Here is a 25,540-nt window from a genome sequence, read left to right as displayed (position 1 = left end):
TACCATGTTTTAAAATCAAGCACGCAGAATACATCTGTATGGTCAGATTCGAGAAAAATACAAAAAAGAACTACTCAAAATCCCCGTAGGCTGCAGTAGGCATGGAATGATGTAGGCAGCTACCGCCTACTCTTCCACGTTACTAGAAATGTGCAAAGGTTGGTGCTCAGTGACTTTTTCCTGGTGTTGAAATCCCACTTCTCTCTCATTTTCGAGGAACGTTATGAGAATCAAATCGGGTATCATTAGTTCATTACAAAACTGAATATGGATCCGGGTCCAACCAGGTTCAGTTATTCAAAACCGAAAGCAACCAATTATTTAATTGGATTCTTCTTTTATTTACCACATCCGACTAAATGGATTTGGTTCATTAAGATATCTGACCCTAACCCGAATCTTTGATATCCCTAGATGTCACACGCTACAGTGCATTTTCATGATTTATGCTCCTCGCTCTTGATTAGGATGCCAAACACTGCACTGATACTTCCATCATATAACAGTTCAAGATGGAGAGAACAAGTGAAGAGACAATTCTGAAGAATGAATCATAAATTACAGATAGTTCAATGATAATATAACCTATTGATACATTTGTGACTCGACAATATTTGGATCTATACATGAACAAAATGTACTTTTTCATGGCAGCAATCACAAAATTTACTACCGTGGGTTTCCTCAATGCAACACAAAACTCATCAACCTAACTATAACTCAATAACAGATAGTAGACAACTTAACGGATGGTGGCAGATGCAGACCTCAATGCATATCGATATACAGGTTGTCGAAGAGCTCGCGTTCTTCAGATGGGGGAATCAGAAAGAAGCATTTTCATTGTCTCGTACGTCATGAAGACTATGCCAACACTTGGAACAACCTTGTAGTATTCCGGAAGAATTCCTCTGTACAATCCACGAAACCCTTCATTCCGCACTATATGTGCAAATGTCCCAAAAAGCCTTGTATTATAAATACGAGCCCGACCCGCAGCCCCTTCCAACTGCTTCCGCCGCCTCACCAGATCAAGAGGGAATGTTGCTGTTAATCATATCAAAAGAATTGTCCACACAATGAGAACACAAATAGTGTTTGTTTTTCTGGCTAAAGGGGTTACCCTAAAAATGCAAGGTAGTAGACAAGACTAGACACTGCATTATCTCCAACTTATTTGCAAATGCACATAAAAATTGACACCATTCATTGCTATTAAAAAAAATCATTTTTTTGGTATAGCCGTCAGATATTTCCTAATCCAGTTATGCAAGCATAGATTATGAATTGGTGGTCAGGTGCACTGGTAAACATGCAAATGCGGGCAAATCCTTACAGGGCCAATGTGGGAAGAAATTAAGAAACTCGAAAAGAATATGCAAGCGGGTGTGTTCTTCCTAGCATGTGCAACTTACTTGAATGAAGTGCATCATTCAGCTTCGAGACACATGCATGCTCATAAATAGGGATGGCAGTGGGCGGGGCGGGGCGGGGGACAAGGTTTCCACCCCCGCCCCGCCTCAAAATTTTATCCTCTACCCCCGCCCCGCCTCTGCGGCGGGGATGGATTTTATCCTCCACCCCCGCCTCCATCCCCGTTTCATACCCTTCATCCCCGGTCCAAACGGGGATGAGGTGGGGCGGGGATTAGGCGGGGAACGTGGCGGGGACGGGGCGGGGCGGGGAAAAGTGCACGTCCACCCCCGCCCCGCCTCCGCGGCGGGGATGGATTTTATCCTCCACCCCCGCCTCCATCCCCGTTTCATACCCTTCATCCCCGGTCCAAACGGGGCGAGGCGAGGCGGGGCGGGGCCCCGCTTTCCCCCGGTCCACTGCCATCCCTACTCATAAAAGTACATCTCGGTGAGAAATTACTAGAATAACTATGGGCAAATTATTGCCTTCCACAGCAGGACTTGAAACAGGAAGGAAACTATAGCACAGTAAAGATAATGGAAAGCCCATCAGGCACATTCAATTGCCATGGAGATCCGTGGATCTCTTGGCTCGAAGTGGGATCTGGCATGGGGTGCATACCAGATTGGACACTCAACAAATGAGGATATGAGATCCCTAAAACCACACGAATCAGAAGTTTTCTGCTCAGGTTCAAGGAGGGGGTATCTCAAACCAGGAAACCAAGGATCTGAGATCCGTTGTTTCGGATCTGAGATCCTAGGCAGTTCAGACACAACCTTATGGAAGCCTGGAAATATGAAGTGATCTCAGAAAACTACATACATGAGCTTGAAATCTACCTCAAAGGAGGAATATAGAAATGCAAATACCATGACCCTGATAATTGATGTGAGAAAATTATGTTATGAGACTAACGATGCTTAGTGTGGTCAAATTATTATTATTATCATAGTGGACACTGGAAAATCCATCCCGAGCCTGAACCTAGTTTTGGTGCCAACGAAAGCTCCTGTACAGCTCCCCCCGACTCCGGGCTACATCCACTTAATTCCAACGAGGTAAGGGACACCCCCTCATTACCACCACCTCACCCTAACCATGTTTTGAACTGTGAATGTTCCATGACAGGTAAGACCAGAAGTCAAGTTATTTAATACCATGCTTGCCTTCATAATGCACCCATATGCTCCACATAAATCTCAGTCCCCTAATTCTAGCATGGATTATAGACTCTTGGATGACATAAGCAATCATATGGGGATACCAATAGATAGATGGCCTCTCCAACAACAAAACAAAGCTATAAAAATGGATGAAATGCTTGTATTTGACAACTGACTTGCACTTGCATGCAACTAAACATGATTACAATATCATATCAGAAAGTCTGATTAAAAATGTGGTGGATGTGAAAATGCCACCCCAGAGTAAGCATGTAGACAGGCATCATCCTTTATCTGTAAATATTTCATATCGATTAGGTTTAATCTTAATAGTTACATGTTCAGCCATGTGGCTCACCTAGGCACCCTAGGCATGGGCGGGAAGCCCAAGCATTGGGTGCCTAGGCATGCCTGACCAAGTTAGCCAACACCTAGGTACCTTTTGACTGCCTCGTTCAATTGACTACATAGGGTTTAATGCCATATGCCCATATGCACTAAACAAGGTGGCATAATATTAAACCCTCACTGCCCACACCTTCATTTCTGACAAACTATTGTCTTCGAATACTTGTAGGACATCCAAAGAAGACTATTTTGTGGAAATTTCAGTTAAGGATAGTATTTTGGAAAGTGGAGTGGAGTGTAATAAATGAAAAAAACCCAATTAAAATAATATAATTCAAGACATGCATGTTAAATTTTCTAAAACAATTCATATTTAAGCACTATAAGGCAGAGAGAAGTACTTGAAAGTGGTAGCTCAAATCACAGAAACAATGAATGAAAAAAAAAGCTATGGATGTGTAAAAATTAAATGAAACACTACTAATGTAATCCTGAGTACCTGTTGAAGATGCGATGCCTGAGAGACTTCCACAAGCTAGGCTCACAAGGAGAGGAGAATCACTTGGCCTATAGTAAAAAAAAAAAGGTATCAGAAGACTACATTGTTTCTTAACCAAATGTCAAACACGCATATAAGTTGAACCAACCAAAAGGATTCAGTACCTTCGCAATTGCCAAGAAGATCTCAGAGTTTCATAAACACAAAAGCTGATGGCTATACTGGGACCCACCCCCTGTATCATGAAAATTAATCTACAATTACAATACATAAAGTTATCAAAGCACAACAGAAAAGAACAATGAGTACAAAAGAAAGATGAGCTTACCAGAAGAGTAGCCCCCATACCCTTATACAAACCTATAATACCCTCATCTCTGCAAATGGTGCAAAGTGCATGTGATATGCCTCTATAGTAGATTACATTAGTCTGCAAGGTTGTAGATGCGATCAGTTAGGCTGTTCACAGACAATTCATAAGACCAAACAAATAGAGTAGAATGTAGCACATGGTATACAAATAACTATATAAATAAATGATGTCATGTCGATCACCATTTTAACCCCCAGCTCCAAAATTTGATCTTACGGGTTAACATATTCTCAAGTGGATAATAGCAAGTTCCATATCAAATCTGTGGCGCTAAATCTCAATATGGGACTTTTTTTTTTGAAAAATGAATGGATGAGCTGCGGAAATGGAAGTATGGAAAGCTAGAGGAAAGCCGACATGGGATTCGAACCGTTATTCTCTCAGTTATGATAGTGAAATTTTACCATCAACTTCTCTGATTCGACCACAATGTGGTCAATAAATATGTACATGTAAAAGAAATACTATGAATAAAACACATAAGACTGTCATTACCCAAATAACCCAAACATTTAGGAATGATCTCTCTACTTTAGTTGCATTAGTCTTCCAACATGAATAGAACCAATGAAAATTAAGAGAATCGTGATACTTCCAACATAGATACCATTCTATCCATCTTTATAAATACTTCAATCAAGCCTCTTAGCACATTGATAGCAAATACTGAACTTTCCAATCAACAATACATGCTGAACCCCAACCAAAACTTCCAGCCCTTGTTTTTTCTTTAATACGATAACATATAAAACATACATAATATACATGTTTTCTGGCTGGTGAAAAGTTCATTCCGCTTATAAATAGCATGAAATTGCAAAGTTTATAAATGACATTCACTCTTTTGCGGTTAGTTTTTCAGCACTCTCCCTAGTACTTTGGCATGAATGAGGCCTAAGGCTAGGCATCCACAAAAAAATGACTAGAATATCTACTACAAGCCTTTTTTATGAGTATGACCATGGACATCCTTTTAGTTTCCGTGTCAGTCATGGTGGCCTTTTTAATTATTTCCTACAGATTCATTGCCACCGAAACCCCAACCAATTCTCTTCACTTACCAGATTCAGGTATCAGACACAAGAGCAGTGTTGTGAAAAGCGTTGAGGCGTAGCGAGGCGCTCCACCAAAAACCGAGGCAAGGCATAAAGCGTAAGCCTCAAAAAAAATTTTGAAAACTTAAAAAAAATTATAAAAAATATCTAAAAATACAAATAAATAAAGAAATGCTTTATTGATGAAATAACAATCAATAAGAAATAGAAAATCTCAAATAAGTACTAAAAAATATGAGATTAACATATAAAAGTAACTAAAAACTGATTACATAACTGGAAAATATATGAGATTAACCTACAAAAGTTAAAATATATGAGATTATTTTAAAAAATATGAGATTAACATATAAAAGTAACTAAAAAACTGATTACATAACTGGAAAATATATGAGATTAACCTAAAAAAGTTAAAATATATGAGTTTATTTTAAAAAATATGAGATTGACATATAAAAGTAACTAAAATACTGATTACATAACTGGAAAATATATGAGATTAACCAACAAAAGATAAAATATACTAAGAAACTGATTACATAACTGAAATAACTGGAAAATATATGAGATTAACCTACAAAAATCTTGTTGATTATGTCTCAGACGCCTCACGGCTCAGGCTTGCACCTTGAGGCACAAAGGGTCGTGCCTCAAGGCGAGGCGTGCCTTTTGCACCTCAAGGCGCGTATTTGATAACACTGTACAAGAGTCTATTTTCTGGCATCAGTGATGAAATATCCCTTGATTAATTCCTTCCATTAATTGAACAGATACTAAAAAAATGCAGAAGAAAATCTACAATAGACAATCATAATTGCAACGGAGTCCACAGACAAGCTAATCTCCAAACAGAAAAGATACCTAGAAAAAAGTGACTCCTCCAAAAACAATACCCTTTTTTTCTGACTGGCATCCAAAAAAGATATTGATTGAAATGCAGTAACAGATTTTTAATATGCTGCCAGTTTATAGTTTCAATTGGTCATCGAAGACTCATTAAAACAAAAAACAGTAAAGGCGTGATCTTTGGCCAGATGGCTCAAGTATAAGAAGAAGCTCACCTGCTCTTAGCTACTTTCACTATTCGAGCAAGTCAGACATAATAGAGCAGATGATAATGTAATTGTAAACAAACAACTATCTGAAGTCAGAAACCTCTTGTCTAAAAACACCACCTTTAAGCCAATACTGCGGTTATGCATAGTTTTATTCATAACATTTCATGCCTGGCGAAACAAATAAGGCATGAAAAGTACATACATGAACACTCTTTGATCCATAAAATAACAGCTGCAGCATTCATTTCTTAGACAGCTGGTTCCAAACAACTATCTCAAACAGCAAATCGAGCAAATTACCTGGGCAGCAAGCCGTGTCCTAACAAGGTCCAGTGGATATGTCATAGAAGCTGCTGTTATTCCTGATAAACCACCACCAACAAGGCGCACAAAAAGGTCTGCACTCACATTTTCTTTATGTCTATCCAATCCAGGAACCGACTGTAGCAACTGCAATGAAGAAAAGTCTTCCAGTTACTAACTAAAATTTATTGGAAATGGAAGAAAGACATTAAAAAAAAAACAAACTCTACTGACATTTTTGTAACGTTCATATGAATAAAAGTTGATTGATGAGTATGGAAGGCGATGAACTATCGTAACCAAATTTCCCTTCCAAAATGCTCGGAAACCTTCTTCATAAACAATACGAGAAGCCTCACGCCATATGCTGGCCTTGCTCAAAGTAGCAACATCAGAGTGCATGCCTTGCACCTAAATGAGATGACAGTGTTAAAATAGGATAAAATTATCAGAATATCATAACTAACAATATAAATGGGTATCTAAAAGAGTTCTAAAAGTACTGCTAGAGAAGTTATGGGAAAACCACCTCGTACACATTAGTAAATGTTGTTAACTGAAAGAAAAGTGAAGATCTCCATAACTTTCAAAAAATAGCAGGCTTAGCCACTAAGCGATGTCAATTATACTTTGTCCATCATACATCAAAGATTAATACCAGTAAAAAACAACAAAGCATATAAGCAACGTGTAGTTTGTAGGTGACGATGCTCAAGCCATAAAACAGCCACGTGTGAAGATATATTGAGGAAGTCAACTAGGTGTTGCAATCACATAGCATTGTTACAGCATCAAACATAGTGGATGTCTTAGACATTCAGACAAAAGAGTCTCCTATCACACACATTGATCAGCCAGTTGGTTAAATTATTAACCAGATGAAAGAGCAAAATATGGTAAAGTGGCATCCTATCCTTCAAAACATGAACAGTAATATATGAAGGGATAAGAAAATGAACAAATAATAGCAGCATATGTAGGAAACAGCAAGAATTTGGCACAAATGAACATATATTTTGAAGACAAAAGAGTGAAAAAAAATACTAAAGAGATACAGTCAGAGATGAAAAGATCAAAAAAGAAAGAAACTAGTAAGCAGCTGATCACACATTGGGCAAATAGCTGATGAAAAGAAATTCTTTAGCATATGTCTATGAAGCTTAGCATTAGGAACTGGATCAGCAGCATGTCTAGATGACATTGACATAATATAGCAAATTTCAGAATCAGGCAACTCCAGAAAGCAAATGAGATCTTGGATCCTGTCTTGTTGCAACAGGACTGGCTTCTGTCCTCTTAAGGTTAAAAAAAAGGGACTAACAGTGGAATTGAAAGATGGAGAAAAAAGTGTCTAGAGGCGATACAAAAGGGGGCAGCAGAAAAAGGAAAAATCCCACAGACTCGAGTCTGTGGGATCCAATTCAATTTATATCCACATTTCACAGCAATTGCAAGATCAACGAGTCCCACTGTAACAAAATCAAAACATAAGAATGACACACATGTTGAAGTTATCATCAAACCACTGTATATGTATTGGAGTCTGGATCGCATTGGAGGTGCCCTACCATCAAGGGCCACATCATAAAGATTCGGGTCATAGAGATTTCTTTATGAATTTGATCTTAAATGCCATAATCAAGGTTCAACCTTTCGATGCAATCCAAAAGTCTCGTGTTGGCTTTCCTGTCTATTTTAAACGTAGCGGAGTATCTAAACACAAAATTTAAATAATATACTGCAACATGAAGAGGTTGATGAAGTTTCTCAGTTTACCTATGATAAATGATGTTCCATATAAGCATGTGCATTTTTTTTTCATTCAAATTATCTCTCTTGGCTTCATAAAGATAACTCATAGTTTATTTGTCTTCACTATCAACCAATCGAGGTACCTTCACCAAAGGTATAGATATTCTCAACAACTTTACGCATAAATCATAGAATTCACTTCTAAATACAATATTTACATTTTTTCTTGGATTTTTTTTGTAAATGAGGATATGCATTTCACTCATCTAATTAAAATATTTTTTTAGTGCAATTCTATTCTTTACTAGATTTCGCACGGTTAAAAAATTCTTAGCAAATCTAGTAATTGCACTACGAATCAACTTAGTACCACTAGTGTACTTTCTTATTAACCTCAAAATTCATGCATGATTGTAAATAAATTTAGTAACTTCTTGGCATACCGCATCCATGTTGTCGACGTCCTCAAGCACAATGTCTATGCAATGAGCAACACACAGGGTCCAAAAGAATGACCCATAATTTTTTGTCAATTCTTTACATGTTGCCCTATAATTTGTTGCATTATCAGTAATGAATTAAACAATATTTTAAGGTTGAACTTCTTTCACAACCTGATCAAATACTCTGAGCGATACATTTCTTGTCTTGGGTGTATCAGATAGATCAATTGTCTTAAAAAACATAGTTCTTTTGGGGCAATAAACAAAAAATTTATCTGAGTCCTTGACTTTTTGTCAGTTTACTCATCTGTCATGATGCTACACCCAGTTTCTCTCCATGACTGTTTCATTTCATCACAATATACCTTCACTTCATTCACATTAATATCTAATTTTTTTCCTTTCAAAGCATGATATGAAGACATTTTATATCCATACCCGATACTAGTTATGATATTTGTCATGACCTAAAAAATGAAAATAATTTATTGCATTGAAAGGAATGCAAGCATCATAGAACCATCACTAAACCGCGACATTCACATGCTCGACTAAATGTTGAGGAGTCATAGCACTATGAATGTTAGGTTGCGCTCTAAGAGTAGTCCTAGAAGATAAAAAACTCTTAATAGATCCTTTAGGTCTACCTCATTCTCTTCTTTTTGTGCCCGCGACACTGCTATTACTATAACCAACCACACCTTTCCCCTTCACTACAGAACTTTCTACTTCTGATGCTATGTTAGGGGTTATAGGATCAAAAGTAGGGAGTCCATGTTCGTCCTCTCAGGCTGCACATACTCCATTTCTATCTCACTCATATCTTTTTCTTTTCTTTTTTTCTCTGACCAGTGAGTAATTGCTGGCATTGCCATTATACGGCATCCAACAAATTCCTTGACATGAAGGTTGCAACATTGAGATGTTTACCGACTAAATGATACTTCAATCGAGAGTTACCACCCCAAAAAATAGTAATTGCACTTGATTTTCAATATGTTTTCACTCATTACTTGAGTGTCCCATTGTCATGCTGGATCATTTGATGTAATCTTCCAAAAAAAAAACTCATTAAGAAGCAAAGATTAGGGATTTTTTTATCTTAACTTTCTTGAGTGAAAAAATGGTGAAAATGCACTCTTACTTAATCAAATTGCAAAATCACTCTCCCTTGCGCACGGATTGGCCCCCGAAATAGCTCTCACAACTCCTACAGTCTGTGGATACCCCTTTAATAGCCTCTACACAAATGAGGGAGTGGGCCTTTAAGAAGTCTTTAAAACTCAAAAAGAAAAAAATGATTAGGCCCTTTTTAAAGTGTGTCGAAGGTATATTGTATGATACAAATACGATACACACTCTTATTGTGATACGAGTCTGTATCGTATTGTTATTTCCCATAGTAACGATACTTACAACATTTTTTCTAAGTGTTTATTTTCATTTGATATATTTGAAAAATGAAAAAAAAACAATGTTGGGATGGAAATAGGTGTCTAGGAATAGGATGAGACAAGCAACTGAGAGAATCTAAGTTGCTGATTATTATACTTGATGGTGGGAGAAGGTTGGATTTTCAGTTTTATGCTTACCTTGTACAGGTTCCTGGTTATTGGAGACTCAGCTATATAGGGTGATACATCATTGGCAAGGGGGCAGGTGGGTGGGTGTAATCCTTATTTTCAGGACGATGACCTGGCTGTACAGTTCGACACTTTGACATGTCCAAGGAATATATTCTGTTTATATTGTTTGTTTCCTTTTGTTTGGATGTCACACCTAACAGAAACAATTAACAAAAAGGGTATGACCTTGCCAGTGGAGCTCTGACCTACTGATGTTCCTAAATCATGTCAAAGCTAGTTCTTTCGGAAAGGATGGTGTCTCGCCACCCATCAAAGAAATTAATTACTGGCTTAATGAGGTGTCTGGATCAACTGAAGTTACATTTGGTGGCCTTGGCCAGACTTGCGGTGTGGACAGGGTCTTTCTTACCAAGAAAATCAATAAAAAACCATGTTTCTTGGTTTGAAGTTTGAACTAAAGCTCGAGATATGGAACTCTTATCTTTTAAACATAGTATTTCAACTTAAGTGTTGATAAATGTGTTGGCATCTTTCTGCAACTTGGTAGTATGCTATAGCTTTATGAATTATGCGACATGCACTATCACCTATGTCACATGGGTGCGGGGGTGAAGCACTTTTAAAAACCTTGGGTGCGGGGGTGCGGCAAGGCAAAAATGTAAATTATATATATATATATATATATATATATATATATATATATATATAATTTAAAAGTTTTAACAATTAACATTGTCATAATATCATTCATCATGCATGCAATATATCAACCTAAATATCAATCAAATAAGTAAAGCAATTACATAAATCAACCTAAATATCAATCAAATAAGTAAAGCAGAAAATAACTAAATTATATACCAAAAGTATATCCTACAATGTATATGACGATGAAGTAATGGATCTTAATAATTTTCTTCTTCATCATCAAATGCATCATTAGAAGGAATACTAGGCTCAGCTAAATCCATGTTTGTCATGTTGAAATCATGCTCTCCCTCGAAGTCACACTCTTCTGGGTTTACATCCCAAAATTTGGATGTTCTTTGTCTGCGTTACAAACCCAATTTGAAAATGTTAAATACAATACAAGTATATTTAAATGAAAAACTAAGAAATAATCAAATAACTAAGAGAGCAAATTAGTACCTATATTCATTATTGGTTCGTGAAAATAATCGAAGATTTGAATGAACATATACTAAATCCTCTGCACGCTTGCTGGTGAGCTTATTAATCTTCATGTTGTGGATTTGAGAATACATGCTCCAATTTCTTTCACAACACGATGAACTAGCAGGCTGCGATAACAATCTTAATGCAAGACGTTGGATCAGAGGTGTTTCTGATCCAAATGTTGACCACCATGTGATAGGATCTATATTATCCTCCTCTCTCGCGAATAATGCCGGCCTATATAATCTTGAAGATGAAAATTTTTCAAACTCTTGTGTGACTTGATGTAGAAGATATGTTTAAGAAAAAAGTCTTGTCATACACATATTTCTATGTCTTGATAGCTTTGGGTCTAAATTTGGAAGGACACGACCAATACCACATGCCCGCCACTTATTTGCATAATATTTTGGATTAAGAGAATGTGTTATGCAATGCAAAAAAGTGTTGTTCTTATCCCATCTTCTGACTAAAATTGAATGAATCATGACTTCTTTATTTCCACATCCTTGGCCAAAGAGGATTATCTCTTTCAACATCACTATTAATCAAGGGCATGATCTACAACACCAACATCGAGGCTCTCAATTGTGGGTATATTCTTCAACCAGCTCTTTGAAGACCTAGAAGTCTTTATGTTGTGCCTATGTCATGATGAAATTTGAAATATTTTATAGGTAATGGTTGGAAAGGCTACTTGAATCACACTGGCACTTGAAGATATCACAGTAGGTCGCAAATGCCGATGCATGAGATCTCTATGTTTTGGATCAGAGAAGCGCAATTTCAAAGACTTTGGACAAGGATAATGCCAACTCTCTCATACAATAAATTATGTTAACCAACCAGCATTTCCTAACTAAATTGTGAAGCTCGTCTTCCTAGAGACAAAATTTTCCGTGGACTATTGGCTGTTGAAGGTTGTTTGCAGATCTCCAAAGTAAAGGTTAATTATGGTGTTCTAAACATCCTAGAGGAATGCAAACATATGCACAAAAACATATGAAGAAGTTAACCAACTAAAATGGCCCCAACAGGACAGACAAAAGATAAAATTCTATGTTATAGCATTCAGTAAACCCTAAGAGCTGAAATAAAATCCAAGAGTGCCACGAAGCATCTTTGATTAAAAAGGGCAGCCTTTTAATCCCTTTAGCACACCTCATGTAAGCTTTCAACAAAAAATCTAAAAAAATGCATGCTCAAAGGATGCCTATCCTACTCATTTAGCAAGTGCCAGTAAAACTTTTACAGAAGCTCGCAAACTTTCAAAATGGAACCACAGTCATAAACTTACCGCCACTAATTAAAGTCTATTCCTATGTTGGTGGAGAATCTAAATAAATTTTGAAGTACCGGATCAGTGGCCTTCTACGTCAAAAATGCAATTTCTGGGAACTTGTCAGCGAGGGAATATCTCAGGGCACTTTCGAAAGATACAGCTAATCCCATGATAATGTTAGGTGATAGTCTAAGTCACAGGGACTCGGCAAAGCCGGTGCCGCACCTGTGTCGACGCGACGCAGGTGCGGCACCCGATGCGGTCAACACGACCCTGGGTGCGGTCAACGCACCCAGGGTTGTTTTCGTTCATTTTTTTAACGTAAAAAAAAATTATGTTGCCCAATCAAAAGGGGCTGCGAAAGATGATTAGGGAATTTTTTTTTTGCCCTAATCCTCTCCCGCGCAGCTCCGCTCTCTCGCTCTCCTCCCGACGTCTCGCAGGGGAGCCCGATGCCACCTCCTCCTCTCCCTCATCGCAGGTACCCTCTCGCTCTCTTGTTGGGTCGGCAGGGGAGGGGTCGAGCCCCCCCCCTGCTCCCTCTCACTCTCTTGTTGGGTCGACAGGGGAGGGGCCGAGCCCCCTCCCTGCTCCCTTTGATTTTAGGAGAGGGGCCGAGCCCCTCGTTTTCGGCAGGGGAGGGGCCGAGCCCCCCACCCTGCTCCCTCTCGCTCTCTTGTTGCGTCGGCATGGGAAGGGCCGAGCCCCCCCCCCCCACTGCTCCCTCTCGCTCTCTTGTTGGGTCGGCAGGGGAGGGACCGAGCCCCCTCCCTGCTCCCTCTGATTTCAGGGAAGGGGTCGAGCCCCCTCCCTGTTCCCTCTGATTTCAGGGGAGGGGCCGAGCCCCTCCCTGTTTTCGGCAGGAGAGGGGGGGGGAGACCCCGAACCCCCCAGTAAGGGCAAAAACTCTAAATCAGGCTCCACAACTCATCATTGGACTCAGTATTATAAATCTTGAATTTCTGCATAATTGATTTTAATATAATTTTTTTGTGTTTTCAGAACAAAAATGACTGATAAAGGGAAAGGATTTGCGTCATATTCATCCCCATATATGAGTTTTGCTGTTAGTTTTGTTGATAGTTGTAGTGGGAGTGATGATGTAGGGCCACTATGGGTACATGTAGATAAGCTTGCAAAAACTGGAGAAGGAGGAGGTGGAAACAAGAGATTTTAATACAAGCTCTGTGAAAGAGATTTTGTTGGGTCTTACACAAGAGTGAATGCTCATTTGTTGAAGATACCAGAACATGGCATTTCAAGATGAATAAAAGTTGATGAGGCAATGCGAAGACAATACAAGAAAATACAAGAAGAATATGAGAAAAGAAAGACAATGAGTGATTCTTGTGCAATTAGTGTGTCATTTGGAAGTCACCAAGAAGATGCTGGGAAAAACAAAAGTCAATGTAGGAGGTAGAGGAACGATACAAGCAGCATTCAGGGAGGTATTTTTATTCTAGTTCACTCCCATTTAATGCGGCTAGAAATCCTTATTGGAAGGATTTAGTAACATCTTTGGCAAATTATAATTTGAGTAGCTATGTGCTTCCAAGCTCAGAAAAAATACGAACCACACTTCTTGCAGAAGAGAGGGCAAATGTGAAGAGGTTGCTAGAAATTAAAAAATACTCATAGAAGCAAAATGAAGTTTCTATTGTTTTCGATGGATGGACAAATATTCAAAGGCGTCCACTGATCAATTTCATTGCTTGTTCGCTTAGTGGCCCAATATTCTTGAAAGCAGTTAATGCATTTGGGGAATATAAAAATGCGGAGTATTTGAAGGGGTTGTTTATAGAAGTCATAAAAGAAGTGGGTGATCAGAAAGTGGTACAAATCATTACAGACAATGCTCTAGTTTGTAAAAGTGTAGCGTTGAGTTTGGAGAGTGAGTACCCTTATATTTTTTGGACTCCCTGTGTAGCACACAGCTTAAATCTGGCCCTAAAGAGTATCTGCAATCCCAAAAAAGAAGAAAATTCACAAACATATGTTTTATGTTCATGGATTGAAGATTTAGAAAGAAATGTCAAAAGCATTAGGAATTTTGTTGTTAACCACCATCGTGCTAATACTATATTTAATAGGCATTGACCTGAAATTGTTGAAAGTCGTTGAAACACGTTTTGCGTCTATCATTGTGATGGTGAAGAGGATTAAAAAAATGAAGAATGTTTTGGTTAACATGATGACGAATGAAAATTGGACATTCTATCATGTTGATGATGATATCAAGGCTCAAGAAATTCATTCTTGATGATGAGTTTTGGGACAGAGTGATATACTTTCTTCAATTTACGTAACCTATTTGGGAAATGTTAAGAGAAGTTGATAAGGATGAGCCCATGCTTTACAGAGTTTATGAAATGTGGGAGAACTGGTTCAGACCCAAACCAGTTTGGGGGAAACCGGTTCAGACCGTGTTGGGTTGGATCGAACCGGTTTGATCCAAACCGGGTCTGATTGGATTGGGACGGTTCTGGATCCAATTGGATCTGTCTCGGGTCTAGACCCAGACAATCAGAACTGGATCCAGTCAGACTGTCCCGGATCCAGTCAGGCAGGTCTGGATCCAGTCTGAATGCTCTGGGTCCAGACAGACAGATTCAGATCCATTCTGACAGTCCTGGATCCAATAAGAGAGCATGGATCCTGTTCTGGATCCAGTTAGAATATTCTGGATCCAGTCAGACTTTCTGGATCCAGTCAAACAGTTTTGGATCCAGTCATGAAATGGATCTGAATCCAAACAGATAGGGTTTGGATCTAGATAAGAGTTGGATCATAAGATAGTCTCGGATGACCCGAAATCCGAAATATACCAAGAGATCCATTTCAGTAAAATGGGCATATCTTCGCACTCCGAACTCGGAATCGAGTGAGATTTGGTGCGTTGGATTCGTATTAAAGAGAAGAATTCATTGGTCTATGAACTTCAGTCAAAATAGTAATACAGAAACCGTGGTTTCTTTAATAAAATTCGGGAGGGGTATTTTGGTAATTTTAGTAAGAAGTTTGTGAACTGATTAAAGTATATTACCTTAATGACCAGATCCTAGTGTTAGAGATTCGTGAGGCTCGATTTCGGAGAGAGCACAGAGTCAGCACTTGAGATAAGGGATATTATAAGTAATCTTAGATGTAAATAAACATTTTTACGTTGGTTGTGATTATATGTTGTTATTGATTAGCATGAAAGTTTTGAGAGACCATGACATGCATAAATTCCATGCTTGACATTTAGAGTTGAGTTATATACATGTTGATGTGATATGCAAGTTAGTTTTGATATGTCATGCATGATGAAAAGAAATTTGAATTGTGATTGCATGTTTATATGATTGTCAAATATCATGCATTGTGATGAGACCATGTTTAGTTTAGAGTCTCATTTAATCTATTCACGTGTGAATAGATACTTTGAGATCAGCATGCATGACCCCTTAAATCCCGGAAGTGGCGACCTGTGGCAAGGGCTACCTGGTTCGCGGCCAGAGTGCAGCCACCATGGAGAGTGGGCCGCCGGTGATTTAACGATGTAGAGACACTACATCATTGCATGCTAAGTGAGAGAGGTGTGAGTCCTAATGTCATCATAAGATAAAGAATGAGATTGTTGTGATTAGTCATGACACCACTCGTGAGAGAACGAGTGAACTTTGAATGTGAGAATATTGTTCAATGTGTGAACTTAGTTATGACTTAGGATTTCACTCACACTGGTTTGGGACTCTAGAGGATCATGGATGGTTGATAACCATCATGTTTAGGATGTAGCATGAACCATGCCGAGATTGAGAGCTTGACCTCCCGGCTAGCTACTGGTGGGGTCCCCGTAGTGGTTCACTGCAGTGCCTGGTGGTCTGGGGACCACTGGGAGTGTATGGTTCATTGTTTGGCCAACATGTAGAATTGGGGTGTTCTACAGGGTTGCTACGCCCATAGATGGCTATTACCGGTATAGCCAGCCTAGTGATAGTTGTGTGAAAGAGAGTATTTGAGAATGATAATGGGGGAAATTAAAATATATAAACTTGTGTGGTGTATCGAGAATTAAAATAAGACTAGGGGCTTAGAGCCCACTACAGTTGTAAATTGTTGTTTATTTACTTATGATTATTTCTTACTGGGTTGTAGACTCACCCCCATTTTTGTTTAATTACAACTGTAGGTTCCAGACATTAGATCAGTCGCTTGTGAGCAGTTCTTTTTCAGTCTTCAGCAGAGCAGTGGTATATTTTTACTTTCCTTGTCATTGAAAATGATGTAATTGCTTTTCTTCTGTTATGAATGATGACCAATGTAAGAAAAAGTTTTATTATGAAATAAAATGAAAAGTTTTTTTTTAGCCACGTTTTCACTGTGTAAGCTTTACACTCTTCCCTCTGGGAAGTAATACCAACCGAACTTGGACTCCTGAGGTCCCAGGTCGGGGTGTTACAAGTCCCTTGAAGTATACATTTTTTCAAGGTATAACCAAGCTTCGGAGGCCCTTTTAAACTTAATGATGTTGGCATTGATCTTGGTTTCTACGGACGAAAAAATCCAAGACAATATTTTGAAGTTCTTCATTTCCCACTCATCATGCCTTTTGGAATATTCTTCTAAGACCTTTTGTCTATCTTCTCCTTCAAGAATCTTAATTTCCCCTTTCTCTATAATAGAAAGCTTGGGTTCGGGTTCCGATATGGAGCCTTGAACGTAACCCCAAAGGCCTTTCCCTTTGATATGGGTTTCCATATTGCCGGCCCAAACATGGTAGTTCAAACCACTAAGTTTAAACCCAAGGGAGAAATGGGAGTCTTTTTCACCCATTAGAGAGAAGAGAAGATGAAAAATAATGCATACCTTAATGGATTTTCAACCTTTTCTTGACAAAAGTTGCTTCTAAAATATTGCCCGAAGTAAATGCTTCACTCAAAAACTTCACTAGCTTGAGGGCACGTTTTTCGAGGTGCTTCACAAGAGACGAGATGCACGATCCTCTTTCTTCCAACGAGGCTCTGATACCATGTGAAAGTATCTCCAATAAGATACTAATATCAAGACCTTAATATTCTTGATATTAAACCCACCACGAAAGCACAATAAGAACACTTTAGAACACTTGTGCACAAAAAGCACAACCCACAAATAACTCACAAATGCACAAAGGCATAAAAACAATGGAATGGATTTATTGAGGACTTGGGCTTTGACTCAAAGCCATGAAAAATACAAGGGGGTGAAACCCCTATTTATAACAACACAAGAGGAGCCTTGGAGGGGCTCCACTCATAGACGTTGGAGCCCCTCCAACGGTCACAAATGTGACCGTTGGAGAGGGCCCAACGTCTATGCTAGTGGGCCCCCCCAAGGTACCTTTTGGTACTTTACAAAAAGAAAAATAAAAATAAAGAAAAATAAAAATAAAAAACAAATTACAATCACATTCGTAAAATGAATGTGCGTAAAATGGGGGAAAAGACTATTCTACCCCTACGGCTAAACAAAACAGAAATATATATTTTATATATATAAAAAGTAGATACATATACATATATATTAATATATGTATATGTATTACCTTATATATATAAAATATATATTACATTTGAATGATTAGGTATATAATTTAACAACCAGAACATGGCATTTCAGGATGCATAAAAGTTGATGAGGCAATGCGAAAACAATACAAGAATAATATGAGAAGAGAAAGACAATGAGTGATTCTTGTGCAATTAGTGTGTCATTTGGAAGTCACCAAGAAGATGCTGGGAAAAACAAAAGTCAATGTAGGAGGTAGAGGAACGATACAAGCAGCATTCAGGGAGGTATTTTTATTCTAGTTCACTCCCATTTAATGCGGCTAGAAATCCTTATTGGAAGGATTTAGTAACATCTTTGGCAAATTATAATTTGAGTAGCTATGTGCTTCCAAGCTCAGAAAAAATACGAACCACACTTCTTGCAGAAGAGAGGGCAAATGTGAAGAGGTTGCTAGAGATTAAAAAATACTCATAGAAGCAAAATGAAGTTTCTATTGTTTTCGATGGATGGACAAATATTCAAAGGCGTCCACTGATCAATTTCATTGCTTGTTCGCTTAGTGGCCCAATATTCTTGAAAGCAGTTAATGCATTTGGGGAATATAAAAATGCGGAGTATTTGAAGGGGTTGTTTATAGAAGTCATAAAAGAAGTGGGTGATCAGATAGTGGTACAAATCATTACAGACAATGCTCTAGTTTGTAAAAGTGTAGCGTTGAGTTTGGAGAGTGAGTACCCTTATATTTTTTGGACTCCCTGTATAGCACACAGCTTAAATCTGGCCCTAAAGAGTATCTGCAATCCCAAAAAAGAAGAAAATTCACAAACATATGCTTTATGTTCATGGATTGAAGATTTAGAAAGAAATGTCAAAAGCATTAGGAATTTTGTTGTTAACCACCATCGTGCTAATATTATATTTAATAGGCATTGACCTGAAATTGTTGAAAGTCGTTGAAACACGTTTTGCGTCTATCATTGTGATGGTGAAGAGGATTAAAAAAATGAATAATGTTTTGGTTAACATGGTGACGAATGAAAATTGGACATTCTATCATGTTGATGATGATATCAAAGCTCAAGAAATTCATTCTTGATGATGAGTTTTGGGACAGAGTGATATACTTTCTTCAATTTACGTAACCTATTTGAGAAATGTTAAGAGAAATTGATAAGGATGAGCCCATGCTTTACAGAATTTATGAAATGTGGGATAATATGATTGAAAAAATACAAGCTATAGTTTTCAAGCATAAAGAAAAAAATCCTGCATTGGATGATTCAGAAAATTTATGATAATGCATTGTATGATATGGGGAGACTTGCAACAGTGTGAAACCATGCCACAATGCATCCAAATAAATTATTTTATTTATTTTAATTTTAATTTCACATTGTTATTTAGTTATGATGTTTTGTATGATTGTATCTGTTATCGTCTTATTGATTTCTCATTTTCTTGTTTTTTCAGACATGTGGTGGACTAGGTTTCGAAGTGATGATCCAAATTTGAGACCTTTTGTCATTCACATTCTTAGTCAAACGTATAGTGCAAGTGGATGCGAGAGAAACAGAAATGTTTTGAGCAAATACATACAAAACAAAAAAATAGATTGGAGCACAAAAAGGCTCAATGACCTCTACGTTCGCTATGACTTACAGATGAGACAAAGGTGTATAAATTTATAAAATTTATTTGTCATTTTCATGTGTTTATTTAAAGTTTTTTTATATCATACAAAACCCAACTAATCTTATTTTGTTCACATTATCTGTGTACTTTTTAGGCAACTAGAAAAGTTATCATCAAGGAGGCACAAAGAGCAATTTGATCCCATTAGTTTGAAATTTTTTTATGTATTAGATGCATGAGTTCAAGAAGAAGCAGACATTTTGAATGAAGATGACATTCGGTGGATCAACGTGGAAGGAACATATGAGGTAAATGATGAAAAACTCATGTACATTGGAGACAATATGAATATCAAAGGAGAAGAAAAAGAAGATAATGATGATGATGATTGGGGTTATTAAAAAACTAGGTATTTAACTGTTAAGCATTCATAAAGTTGGTTATTTTGTTTTCGTTTATGGAATATTAAAGTATAAGTCTTGTAGTGTGTTCTTAACTGTAAGATATTTAATATTTTGCATTGTTCTTGTGAGATAGTTGTTGTTTGATGATGTCTTATATAGCTCATAGACACATAGATGCTTCATATGTGATTTTATAGTTGTTTCATGTGTATGATTTTTTTAGAAGTTTTGTTCATTTTCCTGATTTTTTATGTTTTTTGAAATTTTTGAAAAAAAATTATTAAAATTTTACAATTTTTTACTGTACGATATGAGACTTATCTTATGTTGGGCCTGACTAATATGGATAACGATACGATACTTACAACCTTGCTTACAAAGAGTTTCCTTTTTTGTCTAGATAGCAAGGGAAAACCACCTCACTCAGTCATGTGCTCATTGATGTCAAAAGCCCAGGTCCCCCTTGCCCACCAGGGAGTTTACTGTGGTAAGTGCAGTGAGATACAATGAACTAATCATGCCTCTATGTGTGCGCCCACATACAAAAGCCCAGTGCAGCATTACATCAAACAGATCATAGAGGTCTTTCTATTTTGGTTTCATTTTGTTTCGCCTCTTATTATGTATGCCTTTAGTTTCGAAGTCAGCTCCCCTCCTCATGCCTCATTATGGCGAGAACAACTTCTTGGACATTTTTTTGGCTCTCGAAGAACTTCTTGGTGATGACAAGGAACTAGAACCACCACCAACTGGCAACGAAAAATGAAGGTCCTAATCTGCCTCTATGTTCACCTGGCACATAATCTACGATGACATATTTTGAGATTGCTAACACTTGCACCTTCTCCTGCTCAGTTAAAAATTGAAATTTCCTTACCTGTTCTCCATGAAACAGGTATCCTAAGCAATAACGAGCAAAGAAACCCAATTCTGTGCGATTTCTAGCGCATACCATCCTACAACAACCTTCCCGGTCCCCCATTTCTACCACCAACCCAAAATTCACCCCAAAACGGCAAGCCTACCAATTGACACCCGACCTTGCTAATTAGACTAGTCCAACAATCACTAACAAAGTGAAAGTTTCATATCAATAGCAAGATAAAACTTCAAGAAATCACAATATTGCATCAATATCACCGTAAAAATCAATTTTCTCGCCAAATTTTCAGATTCTTGAGCTAGGGTTTCGAAATTCAATCTCTTTCTAGAAAGAAAAGGGAAAAAAACCTAAGAAACGAAGAAGGAGAGCCGTGGGAAGGGGAAAGGGATTAACCTGGAAGAGGATGGTGAGGCGGGCGAGAGGCGCGGTGCAGGTCTTGCTGACGGCGCCGGCGATGCCGCCGGCGAGGAGCTGGGAGACGGTTCCGATCTGCGACTGCTGGACGGAGTGAGCGTACTTCCTAACGCCGGCGCGGTCGAGGCTGCTGGCGGAGTTGAGCGACTGCGAGCACGCGGAGAGGTGCGCCCTCGCCTGGTGGTGGTGGAGCCTCCCCTCTGCCGCCGCCGCCGCCTCTGTTTGCATAGCTAAAAGGGAAAAAAAACTCCCTCTCCCTCTATCCTTCTCCTCCCAAAAGCTGCCAATCTGTTCCAGATGACTCTAGAAAACCCTAGCTCCGAACCCAAACCCTAACCCTACCATCTCTCTCTGTGCTTTCCTTCTTCGGCACGCTTCCGAAGGGAGAAGGGAGCTCGGGAGTAAGAAGATTCGTGTTTGGGAATTGTGGGAGTTGGTGGGAGACGAATACAGGAATCGTCTACCGGATATTCTCCCGACCCGTTTTATTATCGATACGGGTGAATCGCAATCAAGTAGGGGTGTCAATAGGTCGGGTTTGACCAGGACTTGACCCGTACCAAACACTATAGAGTCTGTTGGTGATAAAAAAAAGGCTGTCCAATAGAGTCAGGGTATTGTTTGTAAAATTTCATATCAAACTTAGGACGGACTCATCTTATTTATTTATTTTTTGTGTCCTCCTCTCCAATATTGTTTTACCCCGTATTTAGGGATGGTAGTGGGGCGGGGCGGGGCGGGGTGGGGGACAAGGTCTCCACCCCCGCCCTGCCCCGCCCCGCCTCAAGATTTTATCCTCCATCCCCGCCTTCATCCCCGTTTCATGTCCTCCATCCCCGGTTCAAACGGGGATGAGGCGGGGCGGGGAAAAGTGCACGTCCATCCCCGCCTTCACCCTCGGACGGGGATGGATTTTAACCTTCGTCCCTGCCTCCATCCCCGTTTCATACCCTTCATCCCTGGTCCAAACGGGGCGAGGCGGGGCGGGGCCCCGCTTTCCCACGGTCCACTGTCATCCCTACTCGTATTGCCTCACAGTGAGTGACTGTGAGTCTAAGTAGTGAGTCCAAGTATTGCTTCTGTATCACATTTGTAAGTGTTGCTTGGCCAACTTATGAATACAAGTATTTTTCTTAGACATTGTGTCTTTGCCGTGCCGCACACCGCACTACTTATGTGCTTGCTTGTGTTGCTTGTGCTTCTTGGTGATTGCACGTCTCACGGCTTGTCAACGAGTTCTAATCAGGGCTTTCCAAGGGCTCAAAGCACTGATTGAGCATTCGCTCGTATACGGCGGCCTTCGATAAGCAGACTCTCACAAGTCTCTTTCGCTCTTCGATGTTGCCTCTTGATGCACCGCCTCGGGTCGCTCTAACGTGTCACTTTTGCTCCACAGGTTTGCCTAGTCCATATCCTAAGCGCCACACGATCCTCATAAAAAAGCCTTAAGGTAGACCCTTACCAGCTATACAATCATATACCATTGGTATTTGAACTTGCAATGTCCAACACAAGGTGAGGTGATGCTCTTGCCAGATATAAAAAGATAAAAAATATTATTTTATTGGGTATGAACTAGATCTGGTTCATGTAATTTTTATAGGACCCGGGTATGGTTTTTCTTTTGATAGATCCAATTGAACTTGAGCCCAAACCTAGTACAAGCACCTTAAAGTCAGATCCAAGTTCAGACTCATCATGGTCCAAACAAGGTCTGACTGGATCAACCCCTCTACCTTCCTTAAGGGATAGTCTGTCCTAGTTCCAGATTCAAACCTGTTTTTAGGGTGTTTGGGTTTTGCACTGGTTGAGAATTACAATCATAACTTGCATTTTCTCATGTTTCTAAAAACTTGAGAAAGTGCAGTGAATGAGATTTGCATTCTCAGGATCTTGAGAAAATCTAACTTTTAAAGGGCATGACAAACATGCCCTTATGTTTGCTTAGGTTGTAGCGGGGATGAACAATCACACATGAGAAAGTAGTTGTTGTCCATCACAAGGCCAATCTTGTGACCAAGAATCACACGTTTCAATGCATGAACATTCTCAAGTACGATGTGGACAATACCATATTGGATTAGTTGGATGTTGGCTAAATGGATTCAGATTCATATGGTGGCGGAGTGGGGTGGGGCCTTGGCCACTAGACGAGGAAGCAAGGTTCAATTACCATGGGTGCCGCCTCTCTGAGCAAGCCAACGGCCAACATAGGCCTTGGAGGTGGGGGTCCTAGTCTCAGAGTTTTATGTCGTCGGTACAACAATCATTGATATGGCGGGCTAAGCGAGGACAATCAGGTCTTCGTTCCAGGTGCGGTTTCTTTGGGTTATAAATAAAAAAATTCAGATATCTGTCAAATTTGAATATTTGCGAGATTTTGTAGTAAAAAATCAAAATCATATCTGCATGTGATTACAATGGGACATGGTTTTGGCATACCAAACGCAACTAAACCGAATCGGATTCGGTCGGATATCAGATAAAATCCAATTCATTGACATCCCTACAGATTGCCTATGGCCTAAAAAGATAAAGGACGCTTAGGAAAACAAAGTATATTGCTTCCCAATAGAAGCCAGTGTACACTACGGGTTTGGATCTGGATCAGATATCTGACCTAATCACAAGTATTTGGGCAGAAACGTTCCAAAAATATGTGTCTTATAAAACAGGTCATATTCCAAACAAATGATATAGGGTTTAGTTGGATCCAGATCATAATCAGATAAATGAGTCAAAACCAGGTCTGTCTCAATCCATTTTATCTATTTTACATGAAAAAAATATACATGAGCCATTTTATGTTGGTTCAGTATCAGAATGGGCAGATCGTATCCAAATCTAGAATTTTGTCCCTATGTTTCAAGTGGAATATCGATATGAAACTGAAAGGCAGATCTAGCATAAAGTCATCCCTAACCTAACCCGTATCCGACCCATTTGCACCCTTACCTGGTGTATGCCATCTCAATTCCCATTCTCACAAGTGTTATCCTTTGGTATCCACCAATAATTCTGCAAGTGGCTTTGTGTACCTGAAAAGATCAGGTGCAATATGATTGCACACATATTTGTGCATTAAGCACCTGATCTCCCAAAGGGACAGGCAGGGCCTGTTAGTTGTGGGCCCAAGGCCTGATGGAGGGCTTTCAGGTGCTTAATGCACAAATTTTTGTGCCATGTGATTGTACCCAAGCCTGACTCCTTTGTGTACACTGCATTTTGATCATAGTGACAAGTATGGCGAGGTTTATGAAAATCTAACGATAATATTACGAGAAATTGCATGAAAGTTTAAAATGGCAATTTCTCACAAGTTTTTCAAAATATAGCAAGATTTATGAAAAAACATAAATACCGCAATTTAAATGCAATATTTACATTTCAAACAGCTATTTATCATGAAAAAACTGTGTATTTTTATTTTTAAACAATTTTTATTAATATTTTCTTATAATTTTTTTTTACATATATATATATTTATTTATTTATTTATTTATTTTTATTGCAAAAAAAATGCGAGATTTATGAAATTTTTTCAAATTCTCACGAGATTTTGAAAAAGATAGATTTTGCCGTTTTTAACTTTTTGTCACTATGGTTGTGATTGCTGCCATATTCTACAACTACAAACTATTACATTAATGGATTAATTAAGACAATAGTTGCACCCTACCCTACGATAAAAAACAACTAGATCTTGAGACTTTTTTAATCTTTTTTTTTCTTATTTGAAATGAAGGAAAACGTTTCCAATCAAACAAGAAATTACAACAAGAAGTCGAGTAGCAAAGAATCAAGAAAACCAGTTACAGAGCAATGTTAAGAAGTCTAAGTCAATAGGAGAGGCAACCAATTGTTGTTGGGTTAAACCACCACGTTGATGGTGGTTACCCACGATGTGGGTAACGTTTCCCCACATAAAGTGCTCCTTCCGTTAAACCCATCACCGAATAAAAGGGGGAACAATTGTTCAACCGTTCTTATTCGGTGATTATAAGAAGGAGGTTTCATGAGCAACCTCATACGGAAGAAAAGGTATGGAAATCAAATTTGTGTATACAGTGAAAAACACAGTGAAAGAGGGAATAGGGTCGACTCACAGGTGGCATTCGGAGGCCTGCGCTTGTGGTGGCTGCAGACCGACTGAGTTGAAGAAAACCCCTCTCCGGCAACATCCTTCGCCCTCCGGCAATAGCCGCCTCAAGTATG

The 25,540-nt window shown here is 38.8% G+C and overlaps 1 protein-coding gene across 1 annotated transcript; it reads right to left on the bottom strand.

Annotated features, from left to right (window-relative positions):
• Positions 1-513: 513 nt before the first annotated feature.
• Positions 514-21,790, bottom strand: LOC149823228 (uncharacterized). Its single transcript, XM_090018720.1, has 7 exons — positions 21,305-21,790; positions 6,453-6,629; positions 6,216-6,365; positions 3,758-3,859; positions 3,594-3,664; positions 3,430-3,497; positions 514-1,047 (listed from the first exon to the last, which is right to left on the bottom strand). The coding sequence occupies exons 1-7, from the start codon at positions 21,551-21,553 to the stop codon at positions 812-814; spliced, it is 1,053 nt and encodes a 350-aa protein (XP_089874846.1). The 5' UTR covers positions 21,554-21,790; the 3' UTR covers positions 514-811.
• Between the last annotated feature and the right edge of the window lie 3,750 nt (positions 21,791-25,540).

The sequence above is a fragment of the Nuphar pumila genome, chromosome 10 (assembly GCF_984573655.1).
Source record: "Nuphar pumila chromosome 10, dmNupPumi1.hap1.1, whole genome shotgun sequence".
NCBI lineage: Eukaryota > Viridiplantae > Streptophyta > Magnoliopsida > Nymphaeales > Nymphaeaceae > Nuphar > Nuphar pumila.
Note: the sequence above shows the minus strand (reverse complement) of the source record. Positions and strands in the feature narration are given on the sequence as shown.